At 34.2% G+C, this 22,148-nt stretch overlaps 1 protein-coding gene across 2 annotated transcripts in view; it reads right to left on the reverse strand.

The window, feature by feature from the left end:
* The window catches only part of STAG1 (stromal antigen 1), a 366,619-nt gene that overhangs the window by 72,048 nt on the left and 272,423 nt on the right, over positions 1-22,148 (reverse strand). For both annotated transcript variants that reach the window (XM_046647396.1, XM_046647405.1), the window contains 7 exons: positions 21,364-21,481; positions 13,835-13,938; positions 7,633-7,725; positions 7,445-7,534; positions 7,082-7,285; positions 5,871-5,941; positions 4,452-4,539 (listed from right to left, as the gene is read on the reverse strand). In XM_046647396.1, coding sequence (XP_046503352.1) covers positions 4,452-4,539; positions 5,871-5,941; positions 7,082-7,285; positions 7,445-7,534; positions 7,633-7,725; positions 13,835-13,938; positions 21,364-21,481 — 768 coding nt within the window. The remainder of the gene's footprint in view (positions 1-4,451; positions 4,540-5,870; positions 5,942-7,081; positions 7,286-7,444; positions 7,535-7,632; positions 7,726-13,834; positions 13,939-21,363; positions 21,482-22,148) is intronic.

Consider the following 22,148-nt stretch of genomic DNA (forward strand, 5'->3'; position numbering starts at 1 on the left):
ACAGGACTATTTATGTAGGCTTAAAGAATCTTCTCACAGATTTATTATTAATTAAAAAAGAAAATGAAATATAGGCGAAACTTGGCAGACCCCACCTTACTAAAATAATTTAAGTTAATATCACCAATAGTGAACAAACTGGCATCATGTGCCTCCTGATGTGATACACTGAAGACAGAGTATCATTTATGTAGCATTCTTGCCACGAATGCATAATCTGAATCTAAATATGTAGATCAGACAAAACTAAATTGAGAACATTCTATAGAGTAACTGGTCTGTACTCTTCAAAATGTCACTATCATGAAAGACAAAGGCTCAGAAACCATTCCAGATTAAAGGAGACAAAAAAAGACATAACTAAAATGCAATGTGCTATTATGGCTTGTATCCTGGGCTGGGGAAAACTGCTATAAAGAATATTATTAATATATGCTTTATACATACACACAAAGAGGGAGGGAGGGAAGTCGGGGAGAGGGAAGGAGAGAAAGAGAGAGCAAGAAAGTTTTCTTTCTTTCTTTCTTTTTTGGGGGGAGGGAGGAGGAAATCAGCCCTGAGCTAACTACTGCCAATCCTCCTCTTTTTGCTGAGGAAGACTGGCCTTGAGCTAACATCCGTGCCCATCTTCCTCTACTTTATATGTGGGACGCCTATCACAGCATGGCTTTTGCCAAGCGGTGCCATGTCTGCAGCCGGGATCCGAACCAGTGAACCCTGGGCCACCGAGAAGTGGAATGTGTGCACGTAACCGCTGTACCACTGGGCTGGCCCCGCAAGAAAGCTTTCAAGTGTACAACTTGGAAAGTGTACAACTTGAAAGCTACTGATGATGAATCAGGTGAAGGGAATAAGAGAGTTCATTCTTCTATTATAACTTTTCTGTAATTTGACTTTAAAAATTATTATATGAATAGGTAATAAAAAAAGAATAGTTAAATTCTTTTAAATTTTGGTCTTACATATATTCTAAAGCTATAATAGCTAAAACAGTACCGGCATGAGAAAAGATAGATCACTGGAAGAAGGAAAAAAAAAAATTTAGTTAACTCTGAAGAGTAAGACTGGGAAACTTCTAGTTGAATTGGTTACCATGGAAAACAAATAGTCAAGCATATGGACAATACAGTTCCCCAACATAGCCAGACAGTAAATTTTAAGTTATTTTCAAAATGTTAAGTATAACTGAGGGTTAACAATAGCAAACATTTTGGTAGTTCTTTGATATCTTTGCTCTAAAAGGGTATTTTCTTTGGATGCTAATTCACAGTACAGAGTTGGAATCTAAAAAAGTGAGCTTTCATGATCCTATGAAGAAGTGGTTGAATATAGGTTTTAGATTTTCAATCCTGGGTATCTAAAGAGATGTTTCTAAGAGCTGCTAAATGTTAAATAATTCCTAACTGCTAAAACGAACAAGAGTACAATCTAGTAGTGATGCCCTCAAACTTCATACACACGATTAAAGTTTAAGAATATGTATCTAACACCAAAGCTATTGAGAAAGAAGAACAAAGCTGGAGGTGTCATACTCCCTAATTTCAAACCACACTACAAAGCTATAATAATCAAAACAGTATAGTACTGGCACAAAACAGACACACAGGTCAACAGAACAGAATAAGCAGTCCAGAAATAAACCCATGCTAATATGGTTAATTAACCTATGACAAATGAGGCAAGAATATACAATGGAAAAAGACAGTCTGTTTAATAAATGGTATTGGGAAAACTGGACAACTACATGCAAAAGAAAGAAACTGGACCATTTTTACCCCATATACAAAAATAAACTCAAAATGGATTACAGACTTAAATGTAAGACCTGAAACCATAAAACTCTCAGAAGAAAATATAGGCAGTAAGTTCTCTGATGTGGGTCTCAGCAATATTCTTTTAGATATGTCTCCTTAGGCAAGGGCAACAAAAGCAAAAATAAAGTGGACTACGTCAAACGAAAAAGCTTCTGCACAGCAAAAAAAACCATCAACAAAATGAAAAGGCAACCTACTGAATGGGAGAAGATATTTGCAAATGATATATCTGATAACGGGTGGATATCCAAAACATATAATGAACTCATACAGCCTAAAAGCAAAAATCAATTCAATTCAAAACTGGTTAGAGGACTTAAATACACATTTTTCCAAAGAAGACATACAGATGGTCAACAGGTACATGAAAAGATGCTCAACATCACTAATCATCAGGGAAAGCCAAAACAAAACCACAATGAGATACCACTCCCCATCTGTTAGAATGGCTATTATCAAAAAGACAAGAGGTAAATGTTGGTGAGGATGTGGAGAAAAGGGAACCCCTGTGCACTGTTTTTGGGAATGTAAACTGGTACAACCACTATGGAAAACAGTATGGAGGTTCCTCAAAAAATTAAAAATAGAACTACCATATGATCCAGCAATTCTGCTTCTGGGTATTTATCGAAAGAAAACAGAAACACTAATTTGAAGAAATACGTGCACTCATTTCATCGCAGCATTATTTACAATAGCTAAGATATGGAAGCAACCCAAGTATCCATCAATAGATGAATGGATAAAGAAGATGTGGTGTATACATATACAATGGAATATTACTCAGCCATTGTAAAGAATGAAGTCTTGCCATTTGCAACAACAGGGATGAACCTAGTGTATATTACACTAAGTGAAATGTCAGAAAGAGAAAGAAAAATATCATATGATTTCACTTTATGTGGAATCTAAAAAACAAAACAAACAGAACAGAAAGACTCACAGATAGAGAGAACAAACCAGTGGTTGCAAGAGGTGAGGGGAGTGAGGGGATGGGTGAAATAGGTGAAGTGGATCATGAAGTAAAAACTTCCAGTTATAAAATAAATAAGTCATGGGGATGTAATGTACAGCATAAGGAATATAGTTGAGACTATTGTAATAAGACTGTATGGTGACAGATGATAACTAGACTTAGTGTGATGATCATTTGGTAATGTATAAAAATATCAAATCACTATGTGTACATATGAAACTAATATAACATTGTATGTCAATTATACTTCAATGAAAAAATAAAAAAGAATGTGTGTCTAAGAAGTTAACAAAGTTAAAGCAAATGTCACATAAAAATGTCCTCTTATTCAAAGAAATTAAAATAAAATGGGGGTAAATAATACATATGCAGTGAAAATAAGTAACAGAAAACCAAAATAACCATAGATGACAACACTGTGAGATGGTCACAAGTCGGTTCTGACAATTATTCATGATATAGTGAATTAAAAAATTAATTTAGATATAGTTACAATCCCCAAATGAAACAGAGATGTGCTATTCTTATTCTCTTCTTGAGGAAAATGAGGAAACCAAAAAAGGAATATCTTAACTCTATTATTCTCTTTCAACTTTGAAGCACAGCTTGAGAATATCAGTAAATTATATGTAGGCTATTGAAAAGTTTGAGATGAAGAGAGGACGGAAGTTGAAGTCAGCAATAAACGAAGAAAAACAACAGGGTGAAATATTTAGCCTCTTTCCACAAATTACAATAAAAACACCTAACATAATCAGGGACATTTGATATTAAGGGTAGTTGTTACTTTAAGTAGAGATAAAAAAACATGAATAACATTTGGCAACTTGAAAGAATTAATCATAGCAATAATAAAGTACTGTTTCTGTGATTAACTTTTAATATGAAATTATAATTTTATCTGTTGAAATTCTTATTGCTTTAGTGAAATGAAGTGTCATCTAAACATTCCATAAAATCAAATGGGAATGGATGAGATCACCGCTAAACACCACCTATACGTAACTTTGGGGTTGGTATTTTGGTCTATATGAATGAGTGTCTGCAGTATACAAAGAAATTCTTAACTCTTAACAACCGATTGTTACTGTTAATTAACAACTTAATTCTCATATAGAATTATGTTGGCTATTCTAAGTGTCTTCCAGACTAAAGAAAGTTTTTTGAATTTCTGCCCTTTCCACTCCAACTTATATAAGAATGCAAAAAGTTCTAAAATCTGCTAAAGGGTCCCAAGCTTATTTAACTATGGTTCTATTACAAAAGTTAAGTCATACCTAAGGCTTACTATTATCAATAGCTAGAATAGTGACTGAAATACAGCCATGATCAGAAATTTTCATTATAATGAATTAATGAAGTTTTAAAATTGCTACTGTAGTAATTAATGGTATTTTTCCTAAAAGAGTCACAATGTTTACCTTAATATTAAATTTTTGAGATACACTATAGAAAAGGTTCTCTATTTTTTTCTGCTCAAACCTGAAGATGTAACACACCTATGAGTAACATTCAATCACTATGGCAATAATTCTCAAAGGAGGTGGCTTCATTAAAGAACTATCAACTACTTTCTAAGAAAGCCTTTTGATAATCCTATATGATCTCACAAAAGCTTAGCTTTCTAAAATGATATAGAAGGAATACCAATATACTCCTACCTGTTCTGGCATAGCTCCATGTTCAATTCCAGTCTTCAATAATCTGTAGCAATTACCAAACAGATCCCATTTTGTGAGATCATGAGCGCTAGAATAAATAAAAACGCATTAATTTTATTCTAGAGTGAAAGAAAATTTAAATTTGAGCTCAGTTTCAGTGGGTAGAAAAACAAAACAACTTCATTTTCTTATTAATTGAAAAAGATCCATAAAGGAAATGTTCACTGTGGACGGAAGGAAGGAAAGAAAGAAGGAAGAAGGAAGAGAGGGAATGAGTAAGAGGAAGGAGAAGGGGAGAGCCGAGAAGAGAGGGAGAAAAAAGGGCACAAGCTGATATTAGGAATTCATAAAAAGAAATCAGTAACAATAAAACTTCACACATTTAAGTGAATGTTGACCACATAGCCAACATAAGCTGATATTTCATAGATGAGTAACCTTTCTTTCTTTCTAGCACAGTAAAATAGATTTAAATAAATCCATTCACAATTTCAAAATATAAATACATGTGTTTTTTTTAAAAAGAGATTTGTATTCATAAGATAGGGAAAAAGAAAGACAAAACCAGGAGAAAGAAAATACGGCAAAGATCAAAAACTTTAGTGTAGCTATTTCCATGGGCGGAGGACTTTTGAATGAAATAATGCTACCTTTTAAATTCTCATGAGTTCTACTACTAAAAATAGTACACCACTAGTTGTCAACTTTTATTTTCAAATGTCAAAATATTTTTTAAAGTAAGAGTTTGTTTCTCCATGAAATTCCAAACAATGTACTTATGCATAAAGAAAAGGCTTAGATTTAGACACTGCTTTGAAATCGGAAGTATTCATTAATGTAAGGGCTACATCTAAGCATTCTTTTGACAACAAAGTTCTCTATTTTCCTTTCTTTATAGAGAAGATGAGCATGCCTCATTACAAGAAACATGAAAATACAATTTGAAAATACAACTTATTTCACTGATATGAGCCTTTTTTCCTTATTCAAATCCAACTGCTCTGTCTACACAGTAAGAATACAATAATAAACAAGAACAACTTAGAGAAAAAAGCTCATAGAAATAACTTTCATGACCTTCCCTCAAATTTTATTTCTTATTTAGTAAGATTTCTAAAAGCTACCAATTGAAAATTATACCTATAAAACTCTAGCTTATAATAAGCCCATTTAATAACAAACTTTTACAGTATACATTCATTATATAGAATGATAAATCTTATACTTTAAGTAACCAAATTATAATAAGAACCTATAATTTATCTGGAGAAAATCTGAATAATAGAGAAAAAACACCACAACATCTCAATATTTCTCCAAAATCTCCCATTGTTATACGGACGTTAAGCATTACACAGTCTGTTTTATGCTGGCTAATATATCTTATTGACTAAATCTACTTTAAATACAATGACATACTTGTGAAAAGAGGTTAACCGCTTTAACGTAGAAAGAACATTGTAAATATCATCATCGTCAGCTTCTTCTCCCTATAAGTAAAAAGTAGACATCGCCTCATTACCATAACTTTACTCATCCCCAAATTCACATGAAAGTATGTTAATATTTACTGTCCAAAAATTCTTTTTTAATTATAGAAATAGTACATATTCACTATTGGTAAAAAGGAAAATACAAATAAGCAAAAAACCAAAAAATGAAAAACTTCCATAATCCCAACACCCAGAGACAAATAATTTCTGCATTTTAAACAGTGCCATAAACATGACTTTGTACACTTTTATGATTAATATTTTAGGATAAATTTCTTGAAATTGCTGAGTAAAAGGGAATGTACTTTAAAGATTTTAATGGCTATTTCAAAGATTTTATTCATTGTCAGTTACTTTTGCAGCTTCAAAATCACAATGGAAAGTCAAAAGTGGTTAAAAAAAATCAAAAGTTATGGGGGGAGGGGGAAGCGCAAAAGGGGTGATTAGGGTCACATGTGAAGGGATGCACTATAATTAGTGTTCGGGTGGTGAACATGATGTAATGTATACAGAATTCGAAATATGATGTACATCCGAAAAAAATAAAAATTAAAAAAAAATCAAAAGTTAAGAAAATTAAAAATTGAAAGTAGGGAAAAATTGGTTACATGGATTAAAAAGAAAATCCTATCTGCCTGGCCATCAGAGCACAGAAAGCTGTGGGGGTTCTAGATTTCCTTATATAGATTGGAGGAAGAGGATAAGAGATAGGAATCATGGATAAAATTATTAAAATAACCAGTTGGAGATGCTTGCTGCTATCTTGGGCACAGCACGGGTAATCAGCCATGCCTTATAAGCACACAATTTTTATGTTCTATTCATTAGTACATCATAATAATTCAGTAATATTAAAATGCAAATTAGGTCCCAAGAATAGAAAATGAAAAAATCAGTTAAGAAATGCCAGACCTTAAAAAGATTTTTCTTAAAAGAGAATAAAACAGATTTTTAAAATAAAGTCTAACCAAGACTGATCTTTACAGGATGAACGACTGCAACAGTGCTGCTAAGTTTTGAAAGAATTAGAGAATTCTACTAGATTTTGTTTTAAAATGGACACAATTTACACACTCAGCTACCTTGAATAATTATTAGCCAAAATAATTATATGTACATATTAAGTTTAAAACAGACCTCTTGCAATAGATCTTCCACAGAATGATTGAACCGATCTACAAACTCATCAATCAGCTGGCTTCGAGCTATGTCAACTCTGTTCTGGATGGTATACTCTTCACTGCATAAGATGCTATAGGTTTTACTGCAGGCTTCTAAAACATCTGATTCTACATGTTTCTCCACAACAAATTTAATCTGTTTTAATAAAGCATCCAGATGCTGAGGAAGGAAAAGAGAAAAACTATGATATTTAGATTAATAACAAAAAACAAAAGTAAGCATCTGTCAAATAATAAGCCTATATGATTACATGAAATTAAAATAATTCAGTTAACAAACTGACTATAATAGCAGAATTTCAATTTCATAGTGTCTTACCTTTTCCATTCGACCTGTGCTATAAATTTCTAGATCAAAATACTGTGGGATTTGTAGCAAGTTTGCTACTTTCTCTGCATCTGCAGAATACTAGAAGGAGAAGCAAAGAAAAAAGAAGTAATTAATAATACAGTATAATAAGCAAACTCAGTGGCATATTATCACAAAAAATGTAAATGAAACTATACCTTTGATAGCAACATAGGAAGTGTGATAATAAAATGCTCAGTCAATTTGTTTCTATCATCAATTTGAGTTTTCCTTTCTTTGGCAGTTAGCACCTAGAAATAAATTTAAATGGGCAAAGAAAAAGAGTGTCATGTACTAATTTATAAATCTAGAATGTTACATAGAAGGAAGTAGCAGTGGCAGATAATGTAACTGAGAATTTTAAGAGGAGCTTATCAAACTAATTACTAAAATAAATACATCTAGTTTTATGCAAATTTCTAGTTAACATGCAGTATTACTTTAGTAAATAGCTGCTTATTTAGGAATCACTAAAGTTTAGATAAATTACTACTTATTTAGATTAAAGAAAAACAAATAAACACTTCTATAAAACCATAGTTACTAATATAAAAATACTGGAACCAATGGAGAAATAATTTTTCTAGAGTTTCAGTCTCAATATGTTAATAGTGATCTCCCCTATGTTAAACAATTTTCTAAAAATACATTAGAAAGTAATGCTTTTTTAATACTACGAGTGGCTAATAAATTTTCACTTATTTTCTAAGCATATACTAACAATATCCCTGGACTCACTTATATTTGATTCTCCTTGTAACCAAGCTCATAAACTGTTAGGCAATAATCAAGACAGAGGGGTATATCCTGTGGTCATTGAACAAATTCAAGCTGTTGATGCCCACTATCTTAGCCCGTATTCACCCACAGGTGCTTCCAAAAATAAAATATTAAAATACAAGCTCAGTTAAGATAAGCATTTCCCCAAAGTATTCTGCATTTTGTTATTATCTTGAAGAAATTTACCATTCTAATGTTGAATGGTTTTATAAAAGAGAAACATTCCAAAATAAATTGCCACTTTATAAATATGAACCTCAATGTTTGAGACTATGTGAAAGAAGTAATAGGGCTTCCTACTTGATTCTTCTTCCAGGGGCTTTATCGTTTTTCAACCTCTTAAATATATAAAATAATCACTTTGGAATATCTACCAAGTATTGTGTTTAGTTCTGTACAAAACAATTAAAGGGATTACATATAAACTGGAATACATATCTAGGAAGGTATTCAGCATATTGAGAAGTCTTTAAATTCAACTGACAATGTATGAAAGGTCTAAGGATATTGATTTTAGGGAAACAGCTATCTTTGATTAAAGGATCATTGTGTCAGCCAGTCCATATACATGAACTCATTTTATCCTCATATTATCTCTGACAGGATAGCAAAAATGGCATAATATGAAGGGGGAATTTACCAATATCTAACAAAATTGTATACAAATTCTTCCTTTGACCTAGTGACCCCACTTTTACGCCCACCAACACACCTGGCATAAGTATAAATGACACAAGATTATTCATTACACATTATTTCTAATAGCAAAAGCCTGGCAACAACCCAAAAGACTCTCAACAGTATATCCACGTACTGCATACTATACAGCCATAAGAAAATGAAGATCTCCAATTAAAGTTACAGAGAGATAGCCAGGACATACTGTTAAATGAAAAAAGTAAGGTACAGAACACTGTATAAAGTATGTTACCTATTGTAGAAGATTGACAGGGAGGAGGATGGAGAATAAGAAGGCATATATCTGTATGTGTGAATGTATTTACCTATACTTGCAAAATAAAATACTGGAAAAATAAACCAGAAACAAATAAACATGGTCACTGGTAGGAATGGGGTATATAGAGAGGTATATTAGCAAGACTTCTCTGAATATATATTTTTACATGGTTTTGACTTTTTAACTATGTAAATGTTTTACGTATTTCCATAAAATAAAAATGGGAAAAAACATAAAATCAAAGAGAGAAAAATCCCGTTAAATTCAAGTCAGAGATACCAACATAAATGTGACTTCAATGTATATGTATATATAGAAATACATAGCTGTCAACTAAAAGTGCCTAGTAGAAATGATAACCAACGGACAATGAGTGCTCTTAGTGCCAAGATTTTGATCTTTAAATACTACTCTTTATTAAAAGTAATCAGGGATTGTTGGAGATTCCTGTGCTAGGGCAGTGTAAAACCAGCCAGCAAAATGACTTCCAATGACCTCTCCCTCCTAGTATTCATGCCTTATGGTCTCTTCCCACAACGAATAAGGCTGACATGTGTAACCAACAGGATATTGTAGAAATGATATTGTATGACTTTTGAGGGCAGGGTCATGCAGAAGTGTCCACCTTACTTTCTCTTGGATCATCCACTCTAGGAGAGGCCAGTAGCCATGTCATGAGAACATTCAAACAGTCCTAACTGAGAGTTCCACTGGTGAGCCTCTAAGGCCTCCTACCAACAATCAACACTATCTTGCTACTGATGTGAGTGAGCCATTATGGAAGTAGTAACATCAAGCCTTCAGAGGCTGAGGCCCTGGCTAACATACTATCTGCAACCCTATGAGAGACCCTAAACTAAAAGAACAGCTAAAAGCCACTCGCAAGTTTTGACCCACAGAAACTATGAGATAATGAACGCTTATTGTTTTAGGACTCTAAGTTTTGAAGTAATTTTTTACATAGCAATAGATAATGTAGGCAGTAAAAGTAGACAGTGAGTCTGGGGCATCTTGCTCTGAAAGAAAGCAAGAAAGTGCTCAAAAGATGATAAGACATGTCAAAAGAACAAGAAATTAGCCTGAAGAGGTTCTCAGTCAAAGTTGGAACAATACATATCTTTAAAACTTTTATTCTGGAAAATTTCAGAACCAGTCATTCTGTCGTCATTGTTTCAACAAATCCCCTAATTTTTCTTTTTCTGTAGCATTTTAAGGCAAATTCTTGGTATATCATTTCACCTATAAAAATTCAAGTATATGTCTCTAACAGACAGACTTAAGAATACTAGAACTTACCATCTCCAACAAAATTAAGCAGCAATTCAGTAGTATCATTTCACTCCCACTCCATAGTTTTCTCAATCTCTGCTTTTTGGAGTCTTTCCTATATTCATATTTAATCTAACTTTTGTTTTTTTTCGAGGAAGATGAGCCCTGAGCTAACATCTGCTGCCAATCCTTTTTTGTTTTTTCCTGAGGAAGACTGGCCCTGAGCTAATATCCATGCCCATCTTCCTCTACTTCATATGTGGGACACCTGCCACAGCATGGCTTGCCAAGCCATGCCATGTCCGCACCCGGGACCTGAACCGGCGAACCAAAGGCTGCTGAAGCAGAACGTGCACACTTAACCGCTGAACCACTGGGCCGGCTGCTTAATCTAATTTTTGATGTGGTTGAATTTATGTCAGCCATTTTACTGTTTGTTATCTGTATACTGTATGTCTTTTTTTGTTTGTTTCTCTGTTCCTCCTTTACTGCCTTCTTTGGCGTTAAACATTTTTTAGCATCCTATTATAATCTCTCTGTTGATTTTGTTTTCCTTTTTTAGGTATGAATGGTTGCTCTAGGGATTACAATATACTTCTTTAACATTACAATCAACTTCAGGATAATATTGAATTAATTACAGCAAAATACAGCAATTTTGTTCCAATACAGTTCCACTTTCTTTACGCTTCTTTGTGCAATTGTCACACATATCCAAATTATTGCTTTAAATAATCTCATAGCTCTTTAAAGAAATTGAGAGGAAAATAAAAATATATAATATACACAGCCTTTTATATCCCTACACATTTACCATTTGTGGTACCCTTCATTCCTTCTTGTGGATCAGAGTTACCATCCGGTATTATTCTTCACAGCACGGAAAGACTTCTTTCAGTATTTCTCCTAAGGCAGGTCTTCTAGTAAGATGTCTCTCAACATTTGTTTAGCTGGGAATGTTTTTATTTCGCCTTCATATTTGAAAGATAATTTTACTGGATTTAGAGTTCTTGGTTGGCAATTTTGTTGCCTTTCAATGAGTATGTCATTCTACTGTCTTACGGCCTCCACTGTTTCTGATAAGAAGTCAACTGTTAATACAAAGCTGTTGTCCTGTACATGAGTTGTTTCTCTCTTGTTGCTTTCAAGATATTTTGTCTTTGGATTTTAACAGTGTGACTATCTGTGTCCAGAAGTGGAGGCTCTTGTGTCTGTCCTACTTGGGTTTTGTTAAGCTTCTTGAATCTGTGGATTAATGTTTCCCATCAAATTTGGGAAGTTCCTGGCAATTATTCAAATGTTTTTCCTTCTTCTCTCTCTCTCACTCCTTTCTTTTGGGGACTCCATTATACAGATTTGATGCACTTGATGCTTCACACATTTCTGAGGCTCTGTTCATTTTTCTTCAGTCTTTTTTCCTCTCTGTTCTTCAGACTGGATAATTTTTATTAATCTATCTTCACGTTCACTGTTTCTTTCTTCTTTCATCTCAAATCTGTTATTGAGCCCATCCAATAAATTTTAAATTTCTGTCACTGAACTTTTTGACTCTGGAATCTCCATTTGTTTTTTCATTATTGAGATTCAATATTTCTTGTTATCATATTTTCTTGTAATTCTCTGAACACATTTTCCTTTTTTTCTTTGAACACATCTATAAAAAGCGCTCTGAAGTCTTTGCTAAACCCAACAACTGGGCCTACTGAGAAGCCATTTCTATTGTCTGCTTTTTTCCCTGAGTGTGGTCATATTTTACTCTTTCTTCCCATGGCTGTAATTTTTTGGGACATTTTTGGATAATACATTACAGTAACTGTGGATTTTTTTTTTTTTTAAGATTTTCTTTTTTCCTTTTTCTCCCCAAAGTACCCCCGGTACATAGTTGTATATTCTTCGTTGTGGGTCCTTCTAGTTGTGGTGTGTGGGACGCCACCTCAGCGTGGTTTTGATGAGCAGTGTCATGTCCGTGCCCAGGATTCGAACCAACGAAACACTGGGCCGCCTGCAGCGGAGCGCGCGAACTTAACCACTCGGTCACGGGGCCAGCCCCATAACTATGGATTTTTAACTCACTTTTCTAAGTTTCATTAAATAAAAGAAGTAACCTTTAACTGTGTAATCTGTATCTCCCATGCATGATGTGTTGCCTCTGCTTGAAATTCCTATTTTTATTTTTGTTTTTTAGTCTGTCTTCCTAGGAGTCTCTACTGTGTTTCAACAGATTACTAGTCAGCCAATGATTTGGGCTTAGGTTGTGCTCAAATACTTGACATCTATAAGGCTTCTCCACTCTGAGATCTGATCTGTTTGTGGGGTAGAGTGCATATTCAAAGTTCAGCCAGTTCTTAAGTTTGGCTTGACTTTTATTTTCTGTCGGATTCTCTCAGGTATCCTAGTCAGCCAGGAATGTGTGGAAAGCTTACCTAATCCTATGGCTTTCTCATTTCCAGAATTTTTCAGTTAGATTCTTGGCTGGTCCACTGTTCTTACCAACTAGGACCACAACCTTTGAATATCATACCTGTGGGTTCTCCTTGGTTATTTCTACCAAGTTTACCATTTCCAGCTGACAAAGCCGTGGGATTTTGCCACTTGTCCCGTATTGAGTCTATCCCCTCTGAGAACAAAGCTGCTGGTTTTTGCAGACAGTGCTACTCTGGTAAATCTACTTATCTCACCAATCAAGCTTATGGGGTACGTGTGTATTGTATCCTGAGACAAGAAGGCCATAGACTCCCACTGCTTCTACTTGAAGTTTTAGCTTTTTTCAAGAATAAACGCTTCTCAATTTGTTTTTTATCTTTGATGAATTTCCAGAGCCCTGATAAGGTTTTTGTTTTGTTTCGTTTTGCTTACGATTTTTCAAGTTTTATACTTGGTTCTTTTACAGAGAGGAATTGCCTACCTCGTCACATCACCAGAGCCAGTCTTTCCATCTGTGATTATCTCAATTCATCTTTAATCCAATAAGACCTGCATTATTAGCCCCACATTACAGACAAGAGACAAAGAAAATAATCAACTATCCAAAGATTACATAGTTGCTAAATGGAAGAGCTTGCAAACTAGACAGTTTGCCTTCAGAGCCTTCTGCACTTTTAACAGATATGAATATGAACACTCTTAAAGTACTAGAACAGAAGCAGGTACAGGTGCTATGGAGGCATGGAAGAAAACTATCTATTTTTGGAAGCTGAGAGACAGGATATAAAGATGAAACATTACAGCATGTATCATTTACAAAAATATCATGTTTTTTAGGTATACATATACCAGTAAAATTTTCAAATATTTAAGACAGCTAGTTACATTAAAAGCCTTTTTGTAGACTTCTCTACAGTAATATAACTTACTCTCTTGCCAGTACCCCTTCCCACTGGAGGATGTGCCTCAGCAGCTTGACGAATTGTACAAACCATTAGCTCTATAAGAGCACTCTCTTGACGGTCAGACATTGCTAAGGTGAAACAAAACACATTCGTATGAGAAGATAGTTTTATAATAACAATGTATTAAAAATGAACACGATTATGAAAAATTGCAAACATATTCTGTTACTGATTAAAGACTGAAGTTAAACTCTGTATTTTGTTTTTTTCTTTTTTTAAGAACTAATACGTGCTTGCATAAGTCAAATAAGAAAGACACACACAAAGAAAAAGACGATAAACTGGTTTCTTCTAATACCTGCTCTTTTCTAATACCATACTTCCAAGTTAGGCATTGACAAAATTTTACTGTATTTCCTTCTACATCATTTCAAAGCTCATATGAGACATCTTTTTTTCTGTTTAAAAGAGATCATGCTATTTTTAAAAATTAACAGTAGATTTTGAACATCTATCAAGTCACTACATACACTACACACAAGTCATACATATGAATAATTACCTTAAATAATTATAAAAATTTATATAATTTGTGTTCCACAACTTAGTCAACCTCCTACTAAAGTCCAAATTGTTTGCAAATTTTTGAAACTATATATAACACAGCAATAAATATCATTAATACACATATATTTATGTAACTGACACTTTTATTTCTGTAAATTCCCAAGAGAAGGAGTAATGGGTCAAAGGTTAAAATCTTGATACTGACAAATCATAAGGTTATTTACTGCTGCAGCGAGCAGTTTGGGTCCAATGTTTAGGTCCTCATATCCCTGCCAGCACTGGTTATTATAAATCCTTTTAATTTTTACAATCCAATTATTAAAAAATGGTATTTCATTGTTATTTTGCTCCTTCCTATCTACTAATTAGTGGAGTGTATTTTCTTGTTCATTTGTTTAGAATTTATTTCTGCTGATAGTATGAAGTATGGGCCTGTTTATTCCTGCCAGATGAACAGCCAGTTATGCCTCGACCATTGTCAAATAAACCAGCTGTCCTTGCTGAATTTAAATGTCATTTTTAAACATGTTTTAGGCTCTCATACTTAGATTTATGGTATTTCTAGATTCTTTTGGTTTCACTAATTTATTTGTCTATTTCTATCACAATGCCATACTGTCTTCATTATAGCTGCCTTATAATGTTATAATATACTTTAATATGAACTTAATTCAACTAATTTGAATATTTAGTTGAAGTTTCCCTTATCTAGTCCTTTTTCTAAAATTTTTCTAATTTCTATGACGCTAATAAGCAAAGAATTTATTAAGCATTTTCTATGTACAAGGCACTGTTCTAAGTGTTTTATATGTATTAACTTTTTTTTATCATCAAAAAAATTCCAAGAGATAGGAACTAATATCTTCACACTTTATAGATGGGAAAAATGAGCCACAGAGAGGTTAAATAATTTTTCAAAGCACTCAGCTAGTAGTAGAGACAAAAGATGAATGCAGGTAGTCAGACTCCAGGGTCTACGCTCTTAAGTAGCATGCTATATTGCCTTTTTGCATAAGCTTAAAATTCTATATAAATTTTAAAGTCATTTTGCTTAGTTATTCTTCTCATCTCATCTCCCAGAACTTTCTCAAACCCCCTGGAATTTGGAAAGATATTTTAAGAAAATTATAAATCACACTGGGAAGAGCTGACATTCTTATTATCTTTTCAGCCAGGAACATGATATAGTCCTCTTCATGTATGAGATCTTATTTTACATCATTTAACAAAACATTATGGTTTTCTTTACATTGATTCTGTATTTTCCCTTGTTGAATTAATTACTATTTTAAAATATTTCTAAAGTATTTAAAAATATATTCAATACATTTCAAGTATTTTTAAAGATAGATTTTTTTTTTTTTTTTTTTTTAAAGATTTTATTTTTTCCTTTTTCTCCCCAAAGCCCCCGGGTACATAGTTATATATTCTTCGTTGTGGGTCCTTCTAGTTGTAGCATGTGAGACGCTGCCTCAGCGTGGTCTGATGAGCAGTGCCATGTCCGCGCCCAGGATTCGAACCAACGAAACACTGGGCCGCCTGCAGCGGAGCGCGCGAACTTAACCACTCCGCCACGGGGCCAGCCCCTTAAAGATAGATTTTAAGACTAATTTGAATAGTTTAATTCTATCTTTCTGACTCCCTCCCTCCTCTCTCCCTTTCTCTGTATACTTATTTATGTTAAAGCCTAATAGATGTGGAGACTAGAGACAAAACTAGGTATACGTTTTTTAAAAAAGATTAAGCTTGACAAGTTTATATTGATTATTTTAAAATAAATTGGGGGCAACAGCAATGAAAAGGCAAACAAAGACATAGTATCTTGTCCTTTAATCTGTACCAAAATTATCCTGTAAAGGAATATGTATTATGTACATCTTAATTCAATCATTCTTTGTTTTAACATTTTGTCTTAGGAAAAATACATGAATTTCAGCTTGTCTTAGGAAAACCACATGGAACAGTCTCAGCTTTTCCATTTATACTCCCTGATCCAATGCCTAATAATACGAAAAAGCTTCCCACTCAATAAAACAACTAACTTTCTATTTTTATGACTGACTCTAGAATTTCATAATTTTTCACATTTGGCTAGGGATAAAGGAATGACAAGGCTGTTTATGAACTAAACTCATTTTCTTTGTTTAGGAAGAGAATATAGTTCTATGGAAAGTGAGAGAGAGAGAACATCTCAAGTACGGAAACATTCTCCTACTATATACTAAAACCCATATTAGTGTTGAAGAACAACCCACCAAACCTTACACAGTGTCCAATGCCATCAATTTTGTTATTTACTTTATAATTTGAAACCATCCATTTAGAAAAGGTAAACTCAAAACAGCTGAAGTTTAATTGAGATCCCTTTTGGGATATGACAGCAAAACCAAATAATAAAACTGAAAGCAAAGCAAACCTTAAGCTGCATAGAAGAGCAAAATAGTCACAATAGGTGAATCAATGGGTAGCTGTTCATACTATGAATTACCAGATAACTACAGAACCTTCTAAGTCTTCAGAAATATCTTTGTACATAATTTATTTACTATTGATTTTATTCTTATCACTTTGAACTCTGACTTCTCTCCTTACTACCAGTGAAAAGAAATGCTTACAAGTCACCAATGACCTAAATCATCACTAAAGCTAATGATTTTTGCATAGTCCTGTTTCTCCTCTGCAGTATGTGATGTTATTAACCACGACTCTCTTTACTGGGGTTCTACAGAATATAACTATTTCTTAGCCTTTTTAAAGCTTGCCTCAGGAGCTTTCACTCTCTCTTTCTCTTTCTGCTTTTGTCTTCTATCTACAATCTTTAAAACTCAGCCATGAGCTCTTTCCTTCTTTATAATCCATCTTCCTCTTCTACATTTTTATTATCGTTTCCCATAGAGCCCGCTCCAACAGTCAACCTAACTGGTCTTCTGCCTATTCCAAACAATGTATACAAAAACCTTTTTCTTAAAATATGAACTGGATCACATGGTTTCCTTGTTTAAAATCCTTCAATGGCTCCCTATTACACTTAGAATGAACTACATAAATCCACTTATGAACTAAAATGTGGTACATCACCTGGCCTTTGCCTCTATCCCATCTGGTGCCCCAGCTCACTATGCTCTAGTTACTGCAGCTCCTGGAACATAACAATACCATTCATGCTTCAGATACTCTGCAATTGCTGTTTCCTTACTCTAGATGGCTTTTTTGACACTTCCCATGGCTAGCCCCCTCATCGTTTAGATTCTTAGTTCACAGGTGGCCTCCTCAGAGAGATCTTCCTTTTAAGATTCAGACTAAAGATGGACTCCTGCTTATCATTCATCACACTAATTAACTCTTAAAATTATTCTGACTGTTTACTTGGTTTGGTCTGCCTTTGCTACTAGAAGGTAAGCTCCATGTGGGCAGTGAGCTGATCTCAGTGCTTAGTATAATAGTTAGCACGCAGAAGGTGGTCAATAAATGTTTTTAAATTATAAATGAATTAATGATCCTCTACTTTGAATAATTCCATTTATCCACATTTACTTCATCCATCAACTGATCAAAGGTCCTTTTTGTACAGATAAAGAAACTGAGGGGGCCAGCCTGTGGCTGAATGGTTAAAGCTCCAAGTGCTCCACTTCAGTGGCCCTGGTTCACAGGTTCAGATCCAGGCACAGACCTGCTCCACTCAGTCATGCTGTGGAGACACCCCACATATAAAATGGAGGAAGACTGGCACAGATGTTGGCTTGGGGCTAATCTTCCTCAAGCAAAAAAATAAAAAACAAAAGAAAGAGCATGAATGACAACAGATGTTAGCTCTGAGTGACTCTTCCTCACCAAAAAAAAAAAAAAAAGAAAGAAAAAGCAGCTGAGACTCAGTGAAGTTAAATGACTTAGTTATGGTCTTGCTGTTACCAGCTTACCTGTTACTCAGACCCTCATATTATACTAAAAATTTATCTAACAATTTGATTTTGCTGTAGAATACACACACACACACACACAACCCCTCTGGTCCCTTAAAAACACTACAAGGAAGGCAGTCTTAAGACTACTGTGATTTAAATTGCTACTGGTATGGGGCTGGCCTGGTGGCGCAGCGGTTAAGTTCACACATTCCACTTCTTGGCGGCCTGGGGTTTGCCAGTTCGGATCCCGGGTGCAGACATGGCACCGCTTGGCAAAAGCCACGCTGTGGTAGGCGTCCCATGTATAAAGTAGAGAAAGATGGGCATGGATGTTAGCTCAGGGCCAGTCTTCCTCAACAAAAAGAGGAAGATTGGCAGTAGTTAGCTCAGGACTAATCTTCCTCAAAAAAAAAAAAAAAATTACTACTGGTAGTCTTTGACAATGTGTCTGTCTTCTCAAATTCTAGACCTCTACTTCCAACTGCTAATTAGACTTTCATCCACTGGAATATCTATCACACTCCATCTACCTAAAATATAACAATTTCTACTTAGTCTTAAAAATAAAAAAGTTACTAGTAGCATTTTGTTATCATAAAATATAGCAAAATACTAGTGCAGAAAATTGATTTGGATGCTATTCCAAGCCAGAGCTTATATGTGGCACAGTACGCAAATAGACAAGCGTATGAAAAAAGTTGTGTCATAATGTAGATATGATTCTGCACTTGTTTATCCATAATTTTCCCAGGCTTGCGTTCCCAGATTCAATCATACCCTAAAACTGTGCTTCACTTCAAAAATGTTTCAGATTTTATAACTCACTTTTCCAGCTAAAATCAAACCAATCAAACCCAAGCCAAACCAAACCAACCTCTTGACTGGAAGTTAAACCCAACATCAAGTAAATCTAAACCACAATGAAACACCTAAGACAGTCATGTGCTGCATGACGTTTCAGTCAGTGATGGACCACATACATAATGGTGGTCCCATAAGATTAACACCATACAGCCTAGGTGTGCAGTAGGCTATACTATCTAGGTGTGTGTAAGTACACTCTCTGATGTTCATAAATGACAAAATTACCTAACAATGCATTTCTCAGAACACATCCCCGTCAATAAACAACACATGACTGTAGTGTATAGTTATTTTAACAAGGTAAATCCATCTAAACACCTTGATGACTGACAGAGTTAGTATTTACCATTTACTGACTTACACATCTTATTTAAAGGAGAGTAAAAAGTTAACATTACCAAAGCATTATTACACTGGCTCTTCTTGCCTGAATTTATATCCTCTGCCTCCCTTCTCCTTGGAAATAACCTTATACAGCATGAGGTGATAAAAAGAAAAATGGCTCGCCATCATAAACAAGAAGCTCTGATAATTTGCTGATTCTATAGCCACAAGCAAGGGAAGGAAAATGGATGCAACACACTAATAAATACTATGCTGGGTACTTAGCTCAAGTGTTAATTGGACAGTAATGATTAGAAGGGGAATTGATTTCATTAGAGAAAATATTAAGACTACTTAGAAATAAAAAGTATGATGTCAGTGAACTTAGCAGGAACATGTATGAGGAAGTTAAACAGGAGAAAATATAGAATGTACATTCATATTTCTGTGATCACAAAAGTGAAAGGAGTCAGAGTACAGTTGAGAGTTTGATCTAGTGAGCTGAAGGCCCTGTCAACTTAGTAATAGGGCCACCTTCTTACCAAGGATATGAGAGAAAAAACAAACAAACATGCAAATAAAGTAAATAATAATCAGAGGTGAATTCAAACACTATAATAACCTCCACATTGAAAGAAGGTGTGAGAAACGTTTGGGAAGGATTTGTGTTACAGATTAAGAATGTGGTTATGAGGCAAATATTTTGAGTTTAAAAGAAGCAATTTGGGCCAGTTTACTGGAGTGTATCGGGGTACGAGGCATAGTTGTTTTCTCTCTCACTGAATTTTGTCAAAACTGGAGTAGATAACACCAATTACCATCACTGCTTAGAAAGAACACTGGGGGATGGTCATTCTCCTGATGACCTGTTTGGGTAGTCTATCGCAGGAGATGGCTCATTCTGCTCTTACATGCCAAAGGGTTGAACCACACAGAAGAGTAGGGGAAGCAGAACAGGGAATCAATAGTATACTATCTCATTTAATCCTCACAACAACTATATAATGTATAAAAGGAAAATAATGTCTATATTATAAAGAAAAGGAAGCTAAGGATCAGAAAATATGAGAACATTAGCCACAAAAAGTAAGAGTTAAAAATCTGAATCTATTTCTTTTGATTCTGAAGTTCATGTTTGTTCACCACAAGTCTCACTTACATCAAGGTATCATCTACATTCCAGGACTGCTGTATAGATTAAATGAAATACAGTAGTTCTTTAAAGCACTATCGTGGGCTAGTTTGAAAAACAAGCCATATATAGGAAAAAGCATTTCTAGTTTTAAGGAGCTAATACTCATATAAGCTTTTAGACTTCAAATGCTTTATTAAGTATACATATCCATTTTACTTTTTATGTTATCATGCAAAGTATAGTAAGACACATACTTCACTTATCATATAGCAATTATTTCTCCCTATTTCTGGAAGAGCTAGAAATATTTGACTTTATTTTTGATTTCCTGACTTTAATATTTAAGAAAATATCACAAAAGAAGGGATGGTTGTGCTCTAATTAAATTCTTTAGTGTCAAAGGCGTTTCCAAGTTCCCATATAAATACAGCAAAAAGATTCTGGATACACTTTTCTTTTTTTCACATTAAGTAATTCAGTATTATGTGACTCAAATCAGGATAAAGAAAACTTTTTTGAATATTACATGACACTTATATGGATGGCAAAAAACTTGTGTAGCATGGCAGCAGTCAATCTGGAAAGATGTTATAAACTATTGAGATATCCTTACTTGTTACAGGAAACAAATTGTTCTCTTTACAAAAAGACATACAGTATGCTAGCGTATATTCATTTTTAAAAAGTGATCTATACAGCATGGTATGATTATTAATAGAAACCCAAAACGGTATGTAAATCAACTTGTCAAAATACTATACCTTCCTCTCCTTGAACAGGTTCTTCTAATAGCAACTCTGTCATACATTCCCAGTCTTTCAACAGTTCTTGAGAGCTCTCCCATAAACTGTCCACCAAGTAGGCTGCATGTTCGTGTAACTAAAAATAACAAATCAAGTGTAACTGAAGAATATTTAGAAGAAACTACTAATATTTTGAGTCAATAAACCACGTCTTCATAATTAAAATGGCTTGATCACAACGTTTCCAAGAGCCACCTAGAGAACAATATATATATTTGTATTCCACTGTCAATAATGGGATGCAATATGTAGAATCAAATTTTTTTATAGTAGTAACGTTAAGGATCTCCTACGAAACTGAGAGTATAACTAGTTAACAGAATTCCTGAAATTATAAACTAGATCTAGTTCACTTTTAATTACTCTAGGTTTGTGTCTTTGAAACAATCTTTTTTTTTTTTTTTAAGGAAATCAATACTTTTTCTCAGAATTCCATTTGAAACTTTGGTACCAGACTGACTTAATTTACATCCTGGTCATCTTGTCAAGGTCAAAATGTTAAGTTATTCCATCTCTCCTCTTTTCTACTCTTATTTCCATTTAACTCAATGCATTAATCATCCCACCCCACCCCCACTTTTTGCTATTCATTACTATTGACAATTTTCTTTGGAACCCATGATCTCACAGCAAACAAACGCTCTCAAGTTCCTCATCAAACACTTCACATCAAACTCTCTACCACTTGTTAGTCATTAAACTGTGAAGAATATTACTCCAATAAGCTCTTCGGGGAAATTAAG

Source organism: Equus quagga, chromosome 1 (genome assembly GCF_021613505.1).
Source record: "Equus quagga isolate Etosha38 chromosome 1, UCLA_HA_Equagga_1.0, whole genome shotgun sequence".
Taxonomy (NCBI): Eukaryota; Metazoa; Chordata; class Mammalia; order Perissodactyla; family Equidae; genus Equus; species Equus quagga.